Below are 16,523 nucleotides of genomic sequence, written 5' to 3'. Positions count from 1 at the left end.
TCGTATAAATATAATTAATTCAAATTGCAATTAGTGGTATAATTGTATAAATTCAAATTAAAAATTATATAAATACAAATATTAATTAATATTAATTTATAATTAGTTATCGACACAATTTCTCATATGACTTACGACTAATTTCTCTTTATTACTCGTGCCAAAAATCTTTCCAAAAGTTTAATTAAACTTTCAAGACCCTCGAGATAATTGTGATCAAAATCATCATCATCGGCAGGAAAGACATGAGTGAAATCAATCATATTAATTCGCACCCAATTTTGTTGTTCCTTTGATTTACCGCAAAGTTCAGCGAGAATTGTCGCGTAATCCTCCTTCATTTCCTTAATATCATTATCAAAATTATGAGTGTAAGAATGTGTTCGAAATAATCGATTTTCTTCGAAATTCACAATAGGCGTTGATGTTGCTGTTGTTTGTTGTTTGTCAATTTCTTTTTTCGTTATCTCATGACTCGATAGACTTCTTTTTAACGTTTGAAATCTATCTAATGTTCGATTGTGAATTGCTCTCTTTAAAAATGTTGGCGATGCACTTTTAAAAAGTCCTTTTATGCCATTTTCAATGACAACCGGCTGACTTTGAATATCAACGGAATTCAATGAATGTGAAAATGTATTACTACGATTCATTGATGGCAATGATGATTCATTTTGATGGCCATTTAAACGTGTTAATTGACGTAATTTCATTGCATCGTATGCTATTAATAATGAACTCGAATAGAAACGATATTTTTTTTGTGCACGAAAAAATGCCAATATCTTCCACAAAAATGACAAAAGTTTTAATATTAAATCTCGATTTGGTAAATTGCCTGTGGAAATATTGAGAAATAATTCCAGTGCTGAAAGAAATAGAAAATTGCAATTGTTTAATTGAAATTCAATAAACTTAAAACTCAATTCTACAATTATTTCAGAATAAAAATTTTTAAAAAAAACCACTTATTAATTAATTATTATTATTCATTATTTTTATTACAATTTTAATAAAAATTCCTCGAAACAATTCAATAATTTACGAAATTTTAATAAAATTCTTTGGAAAAATTCAATTATTGTTATAAGTAATAAAATTTGTCAAGAATTTAACTATTTTCAAAACTTTTATTAAAATTATTCACAAGAATTCAATTATTGTTATAAATCCTTGAGTTAATTCAATTATTTCCTAAAAATGTTTAATAAATATCTCGAAAAAATTCAATTATTTCCTAAGAATTTCCTTAAAATTTTTCCATCAATCCAAAAACAGTAATAAAATTTTTCGAAAGAATTCAATTATTTTAAAAAAATTTTAATAAAATTCTTCGGAAGAATTCAATTCCGTACATCAATAATTAAATGTATTGTTATAAATATACTAAAATTTCTCGGATGAATTTAATTGTTTTTAATGCAATTTTAGTAAACAAAATCCAATTATTTTCCAAAATTCTACACAAAAATTCAATTAATTTTATAAATAATTAAATTATTCGTACAAATTCAATTATTTTTTATAAAATTTTAATAAAAAATTCAATTATTTTTAAAAATTTAATTAAAATTACCAAAGACGATTATTTTATAAAAAGTTAAAATAAATTCTTCGTAAAATTCAAAGAAATTCTTCGAGAGAATTTAATTGTTTTTGAAACTTGTAATAAATTTCCTTAAAATAATTCAATTATTTTCAAAAGTTGTGATAAAATTCTAAAAAGAATTGAATTATTTCCTAAAAATTTTAATAAAATTCAATAATCAAAAATTATTTTTAGAATTATTAACTATGTTTTTTAAACTTGAAAACAATTCCTGGTAAAATTAAAATAAATTCTTCAAAAGAATTCAATTGTTTTTAAAAATTATAATAAAATTGTTGAAAACATTTCAATCTTTTCAAAATTTCAATAAATTTTTTAAAAGATTTTAATTATTCCCTAAAAATTGTCATACAATTCTTCTCAAGAATTCAATTATCTTCATAAATAATAAAATTTTTTGCTGGAATTCAATTATTTTCTAAAATTTTAAGTAACAATCTTTCTAAAGAATTCAATTATTTTTGAAAATTTTTATAAAACTTTTCGAAAGAAGTGAAAAAATTCTTTATAAGATTTCAATTATTTTTAATATAATAATTTTTAGATTTCAAACATTCCAACTGTACCTTCAATGACAGATTTTTCATTCAATTGTTTGCCATAATCTTTGCCAAATTTTCTCAATTGACCATCAGACAGTCGATAGACTTGAAAACCTGGAATACAAAATCCATAGGCACGTCTTGATTCCACATATTTTTTTCCTTCGGCAATTTGTTTCTCTTCCCCTGCAAGAGGATCCCACGTTCTTTTTCCAATTTTAATATCCATAACGCAAGGTTCACTCATACCTTTCGTTATGTCAGCCAATTCTAAAAATGTCGTTGCTGAAAAAATCGTAACAATTTTATAAATCCTTCAGGAAATAATATTCAAAAAATTCTAAAACTATAGGTAGGAAAATTATTTTCTTGAAAAAAGTTATTAAACAAATAAATAAATAAACGAACAGACAAAAAAAAACAAAAAAAACAAAAAAATAGACAAATAAACAAAAAAATAGACAAACAAACAAATAAAAAAATAGACAAATGAACAAATTAATAAATAGATAAATAATTAACAAACAAATAAATAAATAAAGTAAATAAATGAAATTATGATAAAAATTGCTAATACATACATTTTTCAGTAATTTCCAATTCCCTTGTTCCATAATAATTTGGAATGAATCGTAACAATTGCGATGAAATATCATCGGAAGCATTTTGTAAATTTTCGTAAAATTCAATTTCTCTCTTTCCAAGTAAAATTTTCGATACAGGCTTTAAAACATGACCGTTATCACTTTTCAGCATGCCTGTAATTAAAAATAGAAAATTATTCAATTTTAAAATTCATCGCTACGGAAAAATTAAATGAGGATAAAATTTTTCAAAATTATAATCGACTTTTAAACTACTTTTAATATATAATTAATTATAATTAACATAATTGACAGCACTTACCGTTCATGATAATTTAATATTTAATTAAATTAAATATTTCACTACTTATAATTTGTTTAAAAAAAAATATTTCATTAGTAAAAAAAACTCGTAGAAAAAAAACCACTTTCATTTTTAAATTACATAATAAATCCAACAAGAAAAAAAAATGAATGAAACTAATTATCATTAAGTATATTTAAAGAAGATAAACATACTAATTGTATTTTTCTCCACGTCGAACGGATGTCCAGCCACTTGTGATTCCAAAATAGATGTTCCCTCAGGTAATTCATATTTTTTTTGAAAATTCACCGATTTTGTAGAAATCATTATTATTTTTAATTATTCTTTGTCATATATTTATATATTATAATAAAAAAACCGATTTTCAAGTATTTGGTTATCAAACACTTTTATATAATATTCAATATATACATATATATGTATTATAAAAATATACTTTTCTGACAGAATCAAAACAAAAAATATTAAATTTTGTTTCCTTTCCTTTTTTGAATTATTGTACAATAATTCTCACTTTTATTTGAAAATTTATCAAATTTGATATAACATTTTCAAGGGTAATCACTTGTTTAATTAAAGTGTAATAAATAATAAACTAAATAAATAATGAACAATAAAAATGTCACTTTTCTTTTGGATGCGCAATTGAACATGTGACTTCAATCAAGTGAATATAGTCAATAAACTTGTAATTTCGATGATTTCGATTAATGTATCGAAATTCACTTGTCAAAAATTCATTCATAGAGTATGAATATATAAGAAAGAAAACTCGATAATTAACATCAGTGCCATCTATATTAAATTTAGAAACAGTAAAAATACTGTTTAGCACACATCAGTGAGTTTACTTTCTCATCTACATTAGTAATTCTATGGTTTACACTGACGTCATAAAAATCGATAAATCTCGACAATTTCTTTCATTGTTTGCTAACTTCGTGTATATTTGATTCCAAAACAATTTTTTACTCATTGAAAATAGAAATAAATATGTGATATTATAAATATGTAAATAAGTGAGTTAATTTAACGAAAGGCATCAATTAATATCCTTATTTTCTAGTAGTATTTAAAACAAAATTGTAAAATACTTAATGTTAAACGTGTCAAATAACAAAGTGACCAAAGTTAATTTTTTGAGGTTAGGTTTCAATGTTTTCCAAAAAAGCACGTGTTTGATTAGGACATTAAAAATAAAAAAATAAGGGATTTTATTGAAATAGAATTTAATTCTGAAAATAATTGGTTCACTAAAAAAAATGGCAAAATCAAAGAAAAAGATAACTTCAACAGAGGATCAGGGAGAAATCGAAGTACCTTTGAAAAGGCAAAAAGTTCCTGAAAATAGCACCGAAGAATTTGTCGCTCAGGAAAAAAAGAAGAAACGAAAGAAGAGTGAAACAAAAGCACTTGACGAATTTTCAGGTAAAGACAATTTTTCCTTTTTTTAATTAAATAATTTTTCTCTATTTTATCCCAGTTAAATTATTAAAAAATTCACTTATTTATATGGTAAATAAAATTAAATTCTACATAAGAAATAAATTAATTTAAAATTCTTCGCTCAAATTAAATTATTTTTAATACCTACAATAAAAAAGAATTATTGTTTAACATTAATTTCATTTATTTAATTAATTATTTTGAATTCAATTAGTTTAATTTTATATTTATTTATTGCGAAATTTTTCCTTTCTATAGTAGAGGCAGAACAAGAGGAAGAAGAAGAAGATAACAATAAGAAAAAGGCAAAAAAATCTGTTGATGTCACAGCAGAAGGAGAAAATGATGATTCTAACGATAGTGACGAGAATGAAACGACGAAAAACGAGGAAAAAATAAATAAACAAAAATCAAAAAAATTCGAAATAACTGGAAAATCTCTGAGAAATAGTTTTCAAAAGGAATACGCTTTTGACGAAGTTCGAACATTCGTAACAGTTTGCAATGAAAATAAAAATTACGATTTAGCCGCCGATTATCTTGAGGAAGGTGGCAGTGTTCTTGAAATTCTCAAAGTTTTCGACACAACTGACAAAAAAAATATCAATAACATTGCCACTTTATTTTCCGCTGTTCATTTGCTCGTCATTAGGTAATTTTTCATTTTTATTAATCAAGTACAAAAATTATTTAATAAAAAGAACAATTTTTTTTATCACTTTCACTTAATTCTATTATTTACAAATTCTTTATAAATTTCTTCGCAATAATTCAATTATTTTCAAAAATAATCAAATTTTTGAAAGAGATACAATTACTTTCATAAATAATAAAAAACTTTACAGGTTTTCAATTATTTTCATAAATAATAAAACTCATCGCAGAATTTCAATTATTTTTAATACAATTTTAATGGAATTTCTCCAAAAATGGAATTATTCTAAAATTTTTTATTAAAATTCATCAAAGAATTTCAATTATTTTAAAAAGCCTTCCTATAATTTATTTATTAGAATTTAAGTAGGTATTATTGTCAATAAATTTTCAATTAAATTTCTTGAGAGAATCAAATTATTTTCAAAAATTTTAATGAAATTCTTATTAAAAATTCAATTTTTTTTCAAAATAATTTTAATAAAATTCTTCGTAGAAATTTAATTAATTTCAATTATTTATCAAAATTTAATTATTTTCAATATCTACTATTTCAATAAAATTTCACAAAAGAATTCAATTATGTATTTAAAAAGAAATATTATTAAAAAATTCGTCTCAAGAATTCAATTATTTTCAAAAGTAATAAAATTTTTCGCAGAAATTCAATTATGATCAAAAGTTTAAAAAAATTATCGTCCAAATTTTAATTATGAATGAATTAATTAAATAATAAAAATTGCACAGGAATTCTATTATTTACAAATTCTTTATCAATTTCTTCGCAATAATTAAATTATTTTCATAAATAATCAAATTTTTTAAAGAGGTTCAATTATTTTCATAAATAATAAAAAACTTTATATTTAATGTTAGAATTTTTCGCTGCTTGAGAATTTTTAATTCTATATAGAATAGAAATTTAATTACGAATGAAGATAAAATCGAAATCTTCATTCGTAATTAAAAAAACTTTATAAGTTTTCAATTATTTTCATAAATACATAATAAAACTCATCGTAGAATTTCAATTATTACCTATTAATACAATTTTAATGGAATTTCTCGAAAAATGTAATTATTCTTAAAAATTTTATTAAAATTCATCAAAGAAATTCGATTATTTTAAAAAGCCTTCGAATAATTTATTTATTAGAAATTATTTTCAAAAATTTTAATGAAATTCTTTTTAACAATTCAATTTTTTTCAAAATAATTTTAATAAAATTCTTTATAGAAATTTAATTAATTTCAATAATAATTTATCAAAATTCCATTATTTTCAATATCTACTATTTCAATAAAATTTTACAAAAGAATTCATTAAAAATTTGTCTCAAGAATTCAATTATTTTCAAAAGTAATAAAATTCTTCGCAGAAATTAAATTATGGTCAAAGGTTTTAAAAAATTCCTCTTCAAAATTATTATTATTATTTCAATTATTTTTATAAATAATAAAATTTTTCTCCAAAATTAAATTATTTTCAAAAATTTGAATAAAATTCTTGTCAAAATTTCAATTATTTTCAAAAACTTTTCTCAATTCAATCAAATTTTTTACAGAGATTCAATTATTTTTAATACAATTTTAATTTACTTTCTCAAAAAATGAAATTATTCTTAAAAATTTGATTGAAATTCGTCAAAAGTATTTTAATTGCCTATTTAAAAATTTGTTGATAAAATTCTTTAAATGAGAGTTCAATTTAAAAAACATTTAATTGAATATTAAACTCTAAATTTGAATTAGTAAAAATGTTTTCTAATTTTAATTAGTGACTGACTTATTGCTCATGAATTAGCAGATTTTACTAATAAATAGTCGTTTCTACTAATTAGGAATTATGAATTTTTAATAGTAAAATTTTCTAATTCACAAGCATTTTTTACTAATTCCAATTAGTAAACATTTTTGCTAAATGTAAGTATTATAGCGTGAATTTTTCGAAATAATTGAATTTTGAAAAGGTTTCAAATTATCTTTGAATGTTTGAATTTTTCATTGTGTAAATTAAATTTTTTTTATTAATTATTCGAATTCGAATTCGAATTTAATTTTATTTATTTATTATTCGAAGTTTTTATTTTCTAATATATATTTGATTGAAGAATTTCCAAATATACGATGAAATTTCGTAAAATTGAATTGTTAACAAAATAATTTGAAAATTTCCAAAGAAATTTTTCAAAAATTATTAAAAATAATTAATTTAAAGAAGAATTTTAGTTAAAAATTCTGGAAAACAATAATTGAATTGAAGTGATGAAAGCAATTTTGAATAAGTTACAGTAACAATATTATTCTTATAATATAAAATAATGATTTTATCAGTCGGTCATGTTTTATAACTTGTTTCATTTCAAAAAGGTTTGAATTTGAATCTTTTGAAGAATTTTATTTCCTATTAAAAAATAATAATGACTAGGTAATTATTTAATTTTGTAAAATATAAATGTAGTTTTAAAAACCTGGAAAAGTCAGGAAATTTGAAATGAGCAAAAGCGTGGCAACCCTGTGACAGAAACAAAATAAAATTGACAAAAACTTGAAATAAACAAAAATATTTCAAAAGAAGAAGAAAATGAAACAAAAAAATAAAAAATGAACAATTTTATTTACAGAGTCTTGGGACTGTATCCAGAGGGATCGGAGCAATACACAAAGACAGAAGAAACCTGCAGACGATTAATAAACACTCACACATCGTCAATGCAATCAATGCTCTCGAATCAAAGTAATGCAAAGCAGAGGAAGACAATTTTAAAAATGCTCACAACAATGATAACACTCGGTGGCACAATTCCTCGTGATATTTTAACGAATCTCTCATTAAATTCACAAATTTTAGAAACAGTCACACGTCTCACAAAACCAACTGATCGAAATAATGTGAGAACATCATTTATACACTTTATCCTCGCATTCCTCATTGACGGACGAAATAATACAATCAGATCACTTTTGGAAAAACGTGATATACTTCCAAGTATTTTTCCCGATTTAATATACGATTCACATGACACAGTCAATTTGGCATTGACAACAGTGAAAAAATACGTTCTCGAAAATCTCACCATCACTAAAACAATGAAACTTCATATTTTCACGACTCAAGTTGTGCAGAGTCTTGTGAATTTGTACAATTGGAAGGGCCCGAAAAATTGGCCTGGTTTAAAGAAGGAGAAGGAGAAAACGAAACAGGAGAAAATCGATCCCGAGGAAAAAGAGGTATTTTTGTATTTTAAAAAGGGGCTTCGCACTCATCTACTAAAACCTATTTACTACTTTTTTACGTTATGTTACTATTTGGGTACTTTTTTAGATTTCAGCCACTGAAAGCTACTATTTTTTTTTTTTTTTTTTGAGAATTTCCACTACTTTAAATTCGCTAAGACTAGAAATCAAAAAACTATTTTCAAAAATTATAATCAACTTCCTTAAAACGATTCAATTATTTTCAAAAAATATTCGAAATTCCATTATTTTCAATATCTAGTATTTTCATAAAATTTCACAAAAGAATTCAATTATTTTAAAAATTATTAATAAAATTCAATTATTCTCATAAATAGTAAAATTTCCACATTGAATTCAATTAATTTAGAATTTAGAATAGCATTTTCAAAAAAATCAATTATTTAACCCAATTTTTGTACAATTCTTTTCAATAATTCAAATACTTTCACTAATAATAATATTTTTCATGCAAATTTAATTTAAAAAAAAAATAAATAAAATTCTAAGCAAGAATTCGATTACTTTCATAAATAATAAAACTCTTCGCAAAATTTCAATTATTTTTAATAGATTTTAAATTAATTAATCGAAAAATTCAATTCTTTTCACAAATAAAGTTTTCCACAAGAATTCAATTATTTAAAATAAAGTTTCCATAATATTTATTATATATCGAAAAAATACTTATTTAAAACAATTTTTATAAAATTCTTATGAAGAATTTTTAAACATATTCTTAAAATTTTTCGCAATAATTCAATTCTTTTCATAAATAATAAAATTCTTCTCAGGAATTAAATTATTTTTGAAAATTTTAATAAAATTCTTAGCAACTATTCAATTACTTTAAAAAATAACAAAATTCATTGCAGCATTTCAATTATTTTTAATATAATTTTACAGGAATTGCTCAAAAAATGTAATTATTCTTAAAAACTTAATTTCAATTCCTCGAAAAAATCAATTATTTAAAAAAATGTTTTTTTCAAATTCTTTGGAAAAATTCAATTATTTTCAAAAATAATTTTATAAAATTGTTCGAAAGAAATCAATTATTTTAAATACAATTTAAATTCAATTATTTTTCTAGATTTTAATAAAATTATTCCTAAATATTCAATTATTTACATAAATAATTCTTGGAAAGAATTCAATTGTTTCGATAAATAACAAAATTGTTCACGAAAATTCAATTATTTTGAGGCATTTTAATAAAATTTGTTGCAAAATTCAATTATTTTTAAAAGTGTAATAAATTTCTTTTTAAAAATGTAATTATTTTAAAAAATTCTAACAAAATCGTTCGCAAGAATTCAATTATTTTCATAAATAATAAAATGCTTTTTAGAAATTTAATTATTTTCAAAAAAATTTCAATAAAATGCCACACAGACATTCAATTATTCACAAAAATTATAATAGAGTTCTTTGTAAAATTTAAAATGTTTTTTAAAAATTTTCGCAATTTAATGATTTTCAATATCTATTTTATTTTCATAAAATTTCCAAACAGAATTCAATTATATAAAAAAATGTTTGTAAAAATTTTGGTAAGAATTTAATTCTTTTCATGACTAATAAAAATTTCTTAGGTAGGTATTCAATTATTTAAATTAGAATTTTTATAAAATTGTTCGAAAGAAATCAATTATTTTAAATACAATTTTAATTAAATTGTTTTGAAATAATTCAATTATTCTTTTAGATTTTAATAAAATTCTTCCCAAGAATTTAATTATTTTTAATTAATTATTAAAGATAAATTATTCAATTTAAAGATTTATTCATTCAATTATTAAAGATAAATAACAAAATTATTCCCAAAAATTCAATTATTTTGAGGCATTTATAGTTAAAATTTTTTGCAAAATTCAATTATTTTCATAAATAACCATATTCATGACAAGAATTCAATTATTTTTAAAAGTAATAAATTTCTTCTTGGAAATTCAATTATTTTTAAAAATTCTAATAAAATTGTTCGTAAGAATTCAATTATTGTCAAAAATTTTAATTGAATTCTTTGTAAAATTTAATTATTTTTACAAACTTTTCGCAATTCAGTAATTTTTAATATCTACTATTTTCATAAAATTTCCGAACAGAATTTAATTATTTAACAAATGTTTTGTAAAAACCTTCGTAAGAACTCAATTCTTTTCATGAATAAGAAAAATTTCTCAAGAATTCAATTATTAAAATTAGAATTTTCATAAAATTAGTCGAAAGAAATGAATTACTTAAAAATTTGTATAAAATTCTTTTCAAGAATTAAATTATTTTTATAAATATTTAAATTCTTTCATGAATAATAAAATTCATTGCAGGAATTCATTTTATTAGCAGGATAAGAAAGAAGTAAATATTTTCCATGAAAATTAGGAAAAAGTCAGGAAAATAAAAAATATGGAATGGAATTTTTTGCTACTTTTATAAAAATTAATTATCGAGTGCGAAGTCTGGGAGTATTAATTAGTAATTAAGAATTCATAATCTATAATGAATAAGAGTTGTTTTGAAAATAAATACGCATTTTTTTAGATTGCAGTTGAAGCTGTACACGAATTTCTTTTAATACTGATGACTTCGAAAAAGTACGGAATTATATTTCAAGATAAAAGTCTAGGCACTGGTCAGGGTAGAAAAAATAATCAATTAGTGAGCACGGTGCTGAAAAGTCTCGATCGTCCTTGGGAGCACGATAAACCTGGCGATTTAGTTGTTCAAATTCTAAGAGCTTGTCCTGATTTGATGAAAGCACAAATTACTCAAACAGAACCTTTTCTATCGCCGAAAGCCACAACCAAGTGGATTAAATTAATCCAATTTTTAAATCAGGTAATTCCTAATTAACAAATTAAGGAGAAAGAAATACTGAAATTAATTATTATTTGGTAGGGAAATACTAACTTTCCCTACTAAATTATTGTCACTTTTCAATTGAAAAATTTTTCTCTAAAAAATTTTTCCTTTATTCTTTTTTTAGAGGAAAATTTCAACAAATTAGAAAAGAAAAATTAAATTTTAAACAAATTTTCCTTCTCTATAAATTTGAATTAACAAAAATGTTTCTTAAAAATTAATTAGTAAAATTGATTAATAAATTTATTAATTTAGTAAATAGTAAAATTTACTAATTTAATAAGAAAATATCAGTCAATAATTCAAATTAGTAAACATTTAATTACTAATTCAAATTTAGAAAAGTTTAAAAAACATTTTTTAACGAAAAACTTGTGAATAAAATAATTTAGCGAGAAAAATATTTTAAAGTGATGCCACTTAATTGCAATTTTGTTTTTAGGTAATAAATTCTTTGGACATTGAAAAATGCTTCCAAGATGCCAAAGAATTGTCGGAATTAAAAATCGAGCATTTTGCAAATACTGTGATAAATTTAACTCTTCCAATGATAGTTTTAAGAAAGGCAGTCGCACCCGCTCTACTTCATAGTAATAGACGAGTTCGCCACGAAAGTGTTTTACTATTCACCACAATGTTGAATCAAACGAAAAAATTATTATCACTAGCCGAAGATTATTTCGAATGCACAAAATTTCAGATCTTCAATAATCATTTAATTGAATACATGACGGAAGTAAGTAAAAAATCTTCATTTTTTGGAAAATTAAAATATTTTTAACAAAATAGTAACAAAATAATAATAATAATAATAATAAACTTCGAGTCAAATTTGATACGGAGTGATCGTTAATTAATTACAAATTATTATAATTATAAATTAAAGGTTGAAACCATTAATTTATAGGTTTGAAACCTTTAATAAACCTTTTATTTATTTACCTTTTATTTATATTATAATTTGTAGAAAAATATTAATTTACTAGCAAATGTTACGCGTGGAACATGTTATTCAATTTATTATTGTTATGCAAATTACAAAATTTTTTATTTTCAAATATAAATTTTTGAAATAATTTCATAATTAAAATTTTAAAAATTCCCTTATTAAGTACAAATTTAATTATTACTGTTCATATTTTCAAAAAATTTAATAAAATTTCACGAAAGAATTCAATTTTTAAAAAAAATTTTAACACATTTAGAAAAAATTCAATTTTTGCTTCCTCATAAAAGAAGCCTTATAGTGATGTCGATTTCTGAATTTTTTAGAATCAATTATTTTAACAAATTTTCAAGTGTAGTATATATAATTCGTCGAGAGGAACAAATGTCCGGATGTATGTGTGTATGTATGTGCGTGTGTGTGTGTGTGTGTGTGTGTGTGTGTGTGTGTGTGTGTGTGTGTGTGTGTGTGTGTGTGTGTGTGTGTGTGTGTGTGTGTGTGTGTGTGTGTGTGTGTGTGTGTCACCGATTCTTGTGGACAAATTTTCTCTTACACGTCTTGATGGATTTTGATAAAATTTTGTAGGTGTATTACGGTCATGAATACCAAAAATCAGACAAAAGGATTTTCAAAAATATCTAAAAAAAAAATTTTTTCAACAATTTTTTAATTTTTGAAAAAATTAATTTTTGGATTTTTTGAAATAACTTTTATATATATTAAAATTTTTATTAATTCTTGTCAAAATTGCATTCCTGGCATAAAAACGAATCGATTCATGTATATAAAGTATATATTTTATCAAAATTTATAGAATTAACCCCTTCACAGTCAAGTGAAAATAAAGTTTTTGTGCCATAAGTGTTCAAAAAAATTTTTTTTTTTAAAATCATGATATTGTCATATTATATGTTTTTAAGGTCTCTAATTCAAAATCCGTGGTCAAAAAGTCAAAATTCAAAATGGCGGCTTCAAAATATCGACCAAAAAAAATTTTAAAGTTAAGGAATTCGTTAACTTAAAAATTTTTTTTTGTCTCCTTTTTAAGGCTGCTATTTTAAATTTTGAATTTTTGACCACGGATTTGAAATCAGCGACCTCGAAAACCCCCGAGTAGGCATTTTAAGGCAATTTCAGACAGATTCGTTAAATTAAAAATTTTTTTGGGCGCCATTTTGAAGCCGCCATTTTGAATTTTGAATTTTCGACAACGGATTTGGATTCAGCGACCCCGAAAACCCCCGAGTAAGGATTTTTAACCAGATTCGTTAACTTTTAAATGTCTTTTCTTTCGATGGCCCTATAGAGCCCATGGACATACAGGGCACGACATTTTTATGGCTCTATAGAGCCCACTGACAGTGAAGGGGTTAATAAATATTTTAATTTTTCACAAAAAATTGAAATTTTGTATTTTTTGACATTTTATCATAACACTTTAAAATAATTATTCTAAAATAAAAAATTAAACAATTGGTATATATTATGTTGAGGAAGCTTAATGATCATGAAATGAACAACTTGTTTTCTAAATGTTTAATAAATCCTTCGAAAAAATTCAATTATTTTTATAAATAGTAAAATTCTTCGCAAGAATTCAATTTATTTTATAAATAGAAAAATTCTTTGCAGGAATTCAATTATTTTCAAAACAATTTTAATTGAATTCCTCGGATAAATTTAAATATTTTTAAATATTTCCATAAATTTCAATTATTTCCTAAAATTTTAATAAATTCTTCGAAGCAATTCAACTATTTTTATAAATACTAAAATTCTTTGCAGGAATTAAATTATTTTTAATCAAATTTAAATAAAATTACACGAAAGAATTTAATTATTTTCAAAAATTTCCATAAAATTCAATTTCAACAAGAATTTAAAATTCTCTAAAAATAATTAAATTATTCTCAAAATATTTTTTAAAAATTCCAATTAAAAATTAAATTACTTTCAATGCAATTTTTAAATATATTTGTCAAAAAAATTGAAAGAATTCAATTATTTTCAAAAAAATAATAAAATTCTTGTGATAAATTCAATTATTTTCGAAACAACTTTAATTGAATCTCTCGAAAAAATTTCATTATTTTCAAATATTTTTATAAAATTCTTCATAATAATTTAATTATTTCTTAAAATTTTAATAAATTCTTCGAAACATTTAAATTATTTTTATAAATAGTAAAATTCTTCGCAATAATTCAATTATTTTTATAAATAGTAAAATTCGTCGCAATAATTCAATTATTTTTATAAATAATAAAATCCTTTGTAGGAATTCAATTATTTACAAAACAATTTTAATTGAATTTCTCGGATGAATTCAAATATTTTTAAATATTTCCATTAATTTCAATTATTTCCTAAAATTTTAATAAATTCTTTGAAGGAATTCAATTATTTTCAATTCAATTTTAATAAAATACTTCTTCATAAAATTCAATTACTTTCAAAAATTTCAATTAAAATTATTAAAGAAACTCCATTAGTTTAAAAAAATTTCAAAGAAATTCTTCTAAAGAATTTAATTAGGATTTTTAAAAATTTTAATAAAATTCTTTGCGAGAATTCAGTTATTTTCCTAAATAATAAAATTCTTTGATGGAATTCTATTATTGTCAAATTTTTTGATAAAATTCTTTGCAACAATTCGATGATTTTCAATACATTAATTTTAAAATTGAAAATATTTGAAAAAAAAATTGTAATCGAGTTAAGAAAATTGTAAATTTTAATTGTAAAAAAGCAAACAACAACTATCTTCAAACTGCGAACAGATTACCGAAACATTTACTTTATTATTATTAATAATTGTAATAATTTGATTAAAATAATTTGCAGAATGCGCCAATTTTCGAAAGATGTCTAAGAGTTTGGAAGAAAGCTCTCGAACCGAGTGTGGAGGAAATAACCGAAGAACAAATCGACACTCCATCGATAGATGAAACATTAGTTTCGATTTTAAATTTATTGAAAGCTTATCAAGAAGCTTTTCCTGCATTAGTTTATTTAAACGTAAAAACCGACGTCAATTTCACAATGCTATTAACTGGACTCACAAATCCGTTGGAAATTCCAGAAAATTTACAAAGCGACTTAAATATACTCGCCATCGATTTTCTTCTTTCTACCAACGCTTTTATGTTTACTCCAGCTCAGGTAAATTTACTTAAAAAAAATTATAATAATAATTTCTACTTAATTCCTACTTTTAATAATCCTTTGATAATTTAAAAATTAATAAATTTCATTAATTAATTCATTTATTTTAAAAAAATGTTTAATTTTTCCAATAGGAACTTTATGGCGAGTCTCTTTTATTTTTACTAATGGCGCTTGACGAGGATTCGCCATTATTCGATAAAGTAAAGAGTTCTATTGTCAAATTATTGGAAGTGCCTCGAGCATTTTATGAATGTGAGGATCAAATAGAAATTTGGCTAAACACTTTTCTTGGACTAAAGGAATTTAACGAACGACTCGAGGTCTCCTCTTGGTTCGTGAAGATTGTTAATAGAATTTTCAAAAATGTGGAAAAATATCATTTGGCTATTAAAACAGCGGAAGAAAGCTGCGGTATTGAAATTGAAAAGTACATGAGCTTCTTTCAAGGTAAGTTCGTTAAAAATTTAAATTAATTTTAATTTTAATTTTAATTTTTATATCAATAATTAATTTTTAACTATAAAATAAATACGCAAAATAATTTTTATATTATTTTTCAATTCAATGTGATAATTTTTGAAAATATTTTTTAATATTTAAAAAAAATTTCGTTTATTTTAGTTCATTTGATTTGTATTAATTAAATTTGATTTGAATGTTCAACAATTTATTGCAATTTTAAAAGTTAGTGAATAGAGTTAAAAAAAAAGTAAATTTTCCAATTTTCAGAATTAAAGGCTAAAGGAGCTTATTGCAAGAAGAACAACGATAGATTACAATATGTAACCTCACTGCCACTTGTTCTATGCTCAGCGCTCGATTCTTTAAAGAAAAAATCAACCGAAATTATAATTCGCTTTATGAACGAAATTTTAATTCACACAATATATTATCAAGTGAAACCGGATCCGTTAATTTATTTAACAAAGGACATAAAGGAATTGAAATTGGAGCAGTATCTTTGAATTTAAACTCTGATAAATAATAAACAATTTTTTTTTCACATTATTCATATTTTTATAAAGAGATATAAATTTATCGGATTTTTTTATAGATAAATTTTATCTATAATTATATCTAATTACATCTTTATTTTTTTTCTTGTCAAACAGGTAGTAATAGATTTTTTCTAGTTTTTTATATT

The 16,523-nt window shown here is 22.2% G+C and overlaps 2 protein-coding genes across 2 annotated transcripts; one reads left to right on the top strand and one right to left on the bottom strand.

Moving 5' to 3' along the window:
* On the bottom strand, positions 1-3,738 carry LOC122504668 (inositol polyphosphate multikinase). Its single transcript, XM_043615862.1, has 4 exons — positions 3,255-3,738; positions 2,733-2,909; positions 2,176-2,436; positions 1-868 (listed from the first exon to the last, which is right to left on the bottom strand). Exons 1-4 carry the CDS (start codon positions 3,367-3,369, stop codon positions 138-140), a joined length of 1,284 nt encoding a protein of 427 aa, XP_043471797.1. The 5' UTR covers positions 3,370-3,738; the 3' UTR covers positions 1-137.
* A 263-nt stretch (positions 3,739-4,001) lies between these two features.
* Positions 4,002-16,488, top strand: LOC122504665 (nucleolar pre-ribosomal-associated protein 1-like). Its single transcript, XM_043615859.1, has 8 exons — positions 4,002-4,491; positions 4,768-5,161; positions 7,788-8,394; positions 10,945-11,241; positions 11,708-12,001; positions 15,056-15,373; positions 15,511-15,826; positions 16,109-16,488. The coding sequence occupies exons 1-8, from the start codon at positions 4,326-4,328 to the stop codon at positions 16,342-16,344; spliced, it is 2,628 nt and encodes an 875-aa protein (XP_043471794.1). The 5' UTR covers positions 4,002-4,325; the 3' UTR covers positions 16,345-16,488.
* Positions 16,489-16,523: the final 35 nt, after the last annotated feature.

Source organism: Leptopilina heterotoma, unplaced genomic scaffold (genome assembly GCF_015476425.1).
Source record: "Leptopilina heterotoma isolate Lh14 unplaced genomic scaffold, ASM1547642v1 Lhet_31, whole genome shotgun sequence".
NCBI lineage: Eukaryota > Metazoa > Arthropoda > Insecta > Hymenoptera > Figitidae > Leptopilina > Leptopilina heterotoma.
This window is presented reverse-complemented; position numbering and strand designations above follow the sequence as displayed.